The sequence below is a fragment of the Lampetra planeri genome, chromosome 14 (assembly GCF_965212315.1).
Source record: "Lampetra planeri chromosome 14, kcLamPlan1.2.h2, whole genome shotgun sequence".
NCBI classification, from domain to species: Eukaryota; Metazoa; Chordata; class Hyperoartia; order Petromyzontiformes; family Petromyzontidae; genus Lampetra; species Lampetra planeri.
Genome location: NC_136120.1, coordinates 4,151,245 through 4,157,244, shown reverse-complemented (window position 1 = coordinate 4,157,244; position 6,000 = coordinate 4,151,245). Strand labels below are relative to the sequence as shown.

At 46.3% G+C, this 6,000-nt stretch overlaps 1 protein-coding gene across 1 annotated transcript in view; it reads left to right on the top strand.

Moving 5' to 3' along the window:
- The first annotated feature begins 3,490 nt into the window (after window positions 1-3,490).
- LOC144722319 (phosphatase and actin regulator 1-like) overlaps window positions 3,491-6,000 on the top strand; it is a 38,528-nt gene continuing 36,018 nt past the window's right edge. Inside the window, exon 1 of the mRNA XM_078600480.1 lies at window positions 3,491-3,649. Coding sequence (XP_078456606.1) covers window positions 3,511-3,649 — 139 coding nt within the window. The 5' untranslated portion in view covers window positions 3,491-3,510. The remainder of the gene's footprint in view (window positions 3,650-6,000) is intronic.

Sequence of the window (6,000 nt, the reverse complement as noted above, 5' to 3'; positions counted from 1 at the left end):
TTAAAAAGGTTCAATATAGAAATCAATAACACACCCAAGTACTGCCTACTTTGTTTTAAGTTAGGCTTTTATTAGAAATAGTGTACAATTTACAACTTGTTCCCAAAGTAAATTTTTTATCAAAGTTCTTCATCAAGAACAGCATCTCCTGATGTTTAACTCTAGTGGTTCGCACAAAGGGAGACGAAGGCTTCTTTGGAGGCAACACGTTTATTTAACAATTCAGCCCTAAACACAAAGGGGGTATCTCCCCTTCAACAGATAACCTAGGGAGGTAGTCCCTCTGGGCTAGCCAAGCCCTCACACACACTGGGGAGGCGATATTAGACCGGACCCCGACTCGGGTCCGGGTCTTGTCTTCGGGGCTTTTCTTCCAGGCGACGACTTCGTGTCTTCATTCAAACAACAGCAGCCGGCCCCGTTCAGGGCTCCGGCGTATATTCTCGGTGGCGGGCTCGTTCCGCCCCTAGCCACGCCCGCCTTCTGGAAGCTCCCAGAAGGATCTCGATGGGACCTGTGGTCCCCCAGCCCCCTCTTTGGGGGCCCCCCCAGTCGGTACCTCCGGTCACGTGTGCTTTGCTGTAACTACCTGCACCTGTTGCTGTAACCACCTTTTCTTCTCCTATGTCACCACCACTTATGCCTCTGCAGACTTATCACCAGCCAGATTGCGCAATTGAACATTTAATTATTTTCTAAATAACAGTGTGAAGTGGAAAACACGTGTAAGTGTACAATACGACATCGCGTAATAAGTGTGTGTGTGTCCATGACTTGAAATGATCTGGTTGAGGGCCAACTTGCGCAGACCTCCAGCATCGACAGGTGGAGATGAACCAGCCAACCCCTCTGTGTGTGTTGCCATCGTCCTCCGTGTCATCTCTGGTTGACACTCGTCCCACTCGTATTTCTTTGTGACAGAGAATCCATAGGCGTCCAATAAGTCTCAGCGAGATCAATGTGGGGGGGGGGGGGGAAGAAAGGAAAGGTAAGAAGGAAGAATGGAGATAGTGTTTTTATCAACCGAACCAGCAATTGTATTCCACGGGCAGCGAGGAGAGCAACTCGATGGAACGAGATCATGGAAGGTTTGGGGCTGTTCAGGTCGATGAACTGGTGCGGGAGCCACAGGCACCAGTGGCACGGGTATGATCCTATCTCCTACTGCAATGTACAGTACCACAATGTGTCGGTTAGCGTATTGCATCTCGGTATTTTATCCATGATGGAGATTCCTGAGGGTAAGAAGTCTTTGGCTCCCCACAGAATTCCGAGTGCTTCTTTTTGGACCTGTGGCACTGAAGGTCATTACCAAGATGCTTGTAGTCCGACGTGTGGCATTGCAGGGTGAAGGTGTAGAATTATATTTCGGTGTGTGGATGACATTGTCATCCGACCTCGGTCAGAAATCGGTCTGAGCAGGGCAGTCGACAAGGGACAACCAAGGTTCTTGTTGGACCATGGCTGGGTCCCAAACATCCCCAAGCAACAACTGGAGTCGATCCATTTGATCGTGTATCCATGAGTGGAGTTCCTTACATGTCAGAGGATGATCAGGGCCCTTCCCGGGCAGACTAGAATCTCTGAGAAGGATTGTACATATTGTATTCAATTAATCGAATGTTATTGGCGAGGGTCATGATGATGCAGAAAATAAACAAGTTTTCTTTTGTAAAAACATAACATGGAATAATGAATGTCAGTGGTGTCTCGCCTTTATTAATTTATACAACAATAAAAAAAAACCCCTGGATTGAATCCAGGTCTCTCCCTTGCAAACCAAGTGATTAAGTAATGGCCATTCATCAAGTAACTGATGCTAATTTTAAATCTCTTGTTTCGCTTGCAGTTTGAAACGTTGCGCTTTGGTGAGCTCCTCCCTCCGGTTAAATTAAGGGGACTGACTCGTATCCCGGCTGTATTTTCAAACCAATGGTAAACACAGGAGACGAATTGATTGCCGTGTCTCCGTCACGACGTGGCACATTGAAAGCTTCTGCCGTGCCGTCTTGCAGCAGACAATGCGTGCGCCAACCAACGCCCGTGTTCCTTTGTTTCCTCGCCGCCACCCCGCTAGACAGACGTGAGCAACATGGACCGCGTTTTTCGGCTAGTAACGGTTTCCACGGCAACCAGAATTTCAACCCTGGAAACAGGTTTACTTAATGTGTGCGTTGGCATGTGCCATTTACTCTGGGGGCGTGGGTGTTCATTAGACTCCTCCATTTATAGAACATGTTTGCTTATTTTTTAGCCTAAGCAGCATTGTATTTTATGCGACTATGGTGCTTTCAGATGCATTTTTCACACCGTCATTTGTAATATGCAGTATGCGCACCTGTGCGTGTTATAGCAGTGACCTTGCCTTTCATGCATTGTGCCTGCATCCCAGTGCAGAGTACATTACCATTGAGAATTGTTTTTTTTTAATCTGGCATGGGCCTCACCTAGATTGTCAGCTCGGTCTTCAATCTGTACCTGTTGTGGTGCGATCAACATAATTACTGGGGAGACAAATACATCTCGCCGTTGTCATGGCTCCACGACTCTTAATGTATGTCATTTTGGGCTTAATAGATGCTTGCTATAGAAAGCTATATAGGGATATTTTCATCAGAATTTGGCTCTAATAATAACAATTATTATAACAATTATAGTTATTATAATAATTATAACAATGAGTGCATTTGGAAGTCACCCCATTCTTATAGCGAAAGGCTGCCACGAAGGCACCGTGTGGTTTTATTAACCATTAAAGAAAAATATGGTCATGATATCGTCTTAACATTTATCTTTTCTATTGCACAGCCGAGGCGGTGCCGAGTCGGCCAGGCACAGCTTGAGAGCAGTGACGCACTTCGTGCGTGATGTCGGCAGCCACGCTGACATCCATCGCATGCAATTGATGAGTTGAGACGCATGCAGATGATGCGGCGTGTGACACTGCGCGAGTTGTACTGTGTGACGTCGCAAGCAATGTGAGTTAGGTGTCATTAACCCTGGCCCTGCTTGGCCTCAAGCCCAGATTCGGATGTCATGGTTTGGTTCTGGCTTGGCTTAGTCTGTGAGGGCCCTACGCTGGCTTGGCTTGGAAGTGCCAGTGGAAATGAGATCATCATTTGTAGCTGCTGGGGTTGGCTGTTAGCTGATGATGTTGTGTGCCTGTATGTGCTGTGCAGCGGAGGTGCTGAGGAGCGGTAGTGTAGTTGCGGTTAGTGTTGCTGCACTACGAACCCGGTGACCCAAGTTCGATTCCTGCTCACGGTCAACACCAGTGATGATTATCTGAACCGGTCATGGGCCTCCCCTAGGTCGACTCAGCTTCAAATGAGTACCTGGTGTGGTACGTAAAGATCACCGCTGGGGATACAAAGGCTGTCGGGCGTGGTGTGTGGTGCCAGCCTTCATAAGCGCTTGCTAACAGCACTCGCCCCCAACAGTCTGTAAATCTATACGGGGGATCTTTTTCTTTGTCTTTTTGCAGCGGAGGAGGTGGCTCGGCTCGCAGCCATGCGCTCCGAGTCCCTGGTCCCCGGCGCGCACACGCCGCCGATCCGCCGACGCAGCAAGTTCGCCACCCTCGGTCGAATCTTCAAGCCCTGGAAGTGGCGCAAACGCAAAAGCGAGAAGTTCAAGCAGACGTCCGCAGGTACTGCGCCCCGGACACCCACTCGACCAGCCATAGTCTTCATTTTCGCTTGGGCATTTTTTTTTACCGAGTAAGGCTCACTGAGCTATGCAGCTCTTTGTCAGAAGTGACCTGGTCACCTCAACGAAGTAGATTGTCACGTGAAAATGTATAGCAGCCAAATACTCTAAACCAGTGTTCTTCATTGCAAGACCCGCGGGCCACTGGCGGCCCCGGGTGGCTTTTAGTGCGGCCTCTGACGTGCGGCCCCCGACAATACACAAATAGTGAAAACAACCCCTTGCAGGCAGTGTGGCGGCCCTCACACTGATGATGTCATTTCAGCGAAAGTGGCCCCACTATGAAAATTAGTGAAGAACACTGTTCTAAACGCATGTTGATCCTAAATGTGGAGGGAAAAACCGGAGGACCCAGAGAAAAATTCATGCGACCACGGGGAGACCATACAAATATACAGGCATTGAGAAGTCCTGACCTTGACTTTTAATGTTCCAGCCAAGGAATTTATTGTATGACACTAAACTTTGCACCACGAATGCATGTAATAATAAAAAAACCGTACATATATATTGGCCCATCTCTTTTGAAGATCCAGCACTTGCATTATTCCCAGCAACATACCCTTTTTGCATGCATTGGCACGTAATGAAGAAATAATAAATTACACTCCCATCGTGCTTGTCTCTCTTTGAAGGGTATCAGTATGGTAATTGGAGGACAGGCAGCGAGCGCTGGTGCATGTACAATTGAGTCACGCCTCCTGTCACTGTAAGAGAACACTGCTCAGAAAGGTCACCCAAAGATGAGCCACACTCCCTTGGAACATTCGTTCTCGTAAAAAGGACTACTTTGCAGATTGAAAGCCTTGTGCATTATTTTCCCCATACAGAAAATATTAAACTTTTTCACCTGTTTCCTTTATTTACAAAAAATGCCCCCAATATTAATTACAAAGTAGGAGTATTTCCCCATTGTTTTAGGTCTATTTAGGTGTCATTTATTGGTTAGTCTAGCAGTCTGCGATCCTAGGAACCTAGCTTTGATTCCAGGCCATCCGCACCTTGTGAAATTTGTATCTAAACTAAACAATTTTTTATTTTACCAGGTAAGGCCCACTGAGCTATATAGCTCGTTTTGAGAAGCTACCTTGCTATCACAAATGATAGCTCAACGAAGTGGCTTGACATGTGTAAATGTATAGCAGCCAAATACTCTAACACGCGTGTTTCTACATGTGGAGGGAAAAACTAGAGGACCCAGAGAAACATCTATAGATCCACGAGTAGAACATGTAAACATGCAAACTCCACATATGTGCATCAGGGTCGTAATCGGACCAACGACCTCCTGTCTATCAAGCAAGGTCATTAACATCTCGCCACCATCTAATTGTGACCTGGGTTTTGTGGAGGTTTTATTAATGTGTGATTTAAGATGTGAAATCAGAAACCAAGAAGACAATAGCCTACACTTGTCAAGGATGCCATCCCAGAGTCTGTGTTATCCACTTCATGACAGACAGCGCATTTTGATAAATGTCCTGCTACTCAAATTATTGGGTAGCATCAGCAATCAAACTGTCAACTCCATGTAAAACTGGCTCAAGAGCGAGCACAATGACCTCCAGGCTCTCCCAGCCTCCTGTCCCAAGGCTTGCAGTCACTTGAGAGGGTGATGACAATTTTATTTTTGTTTCTGCCAACATGGGATGTCAATATAGGGTCTCGGCACAGCTGGCTCCAAGCGAAACAAGAAATATATAATAATACATCTTTCAAAATTGGATGATGAATGTAAAACAAATCACGTGGGATTCAAAAGACAAGAGACTTTCATGTGAATTAAATGCGGATTATATAACATCTCCAAAGCAATACCTAACAGAAAAAAATACAACACTTCAACGTTCTGGCAGTAATGAATGCAAAGACGTATTTCGTGTGGCTAAAAATATACCCCGTGTCCTCAAGGAGCAGACTGCACAGAAGCATGCAGCCGTTTGCCACCCCTGCAAGCCACATGACGTGACGTTGAAACCCGTCCGTCTTCTCGCAGCGCCAGCTTCAAAGCGGTGGCTTTGTGTTGTTTTTGGTTTCCTTGCTAGCAATGCATGCTAAATTCATTTTTGCTGTTCTTTAGGTCTTAAGACTGGCTTAATACTTTACTCTCTTACTTTGGACCATAGAATTAATGAATAGAATTGGCCGAACATCCCAATTGCAGCACCGCTCCTGAAGATCAGTCTTGGGTGAATAACGGGCATGAGTGTATATTTATTATTTTCTGAAAAAGGCAGTATATTGTGTTGTGATGCTCTGTATGAAGCCCCAGTGTTATTCTAAGTGGTCGGG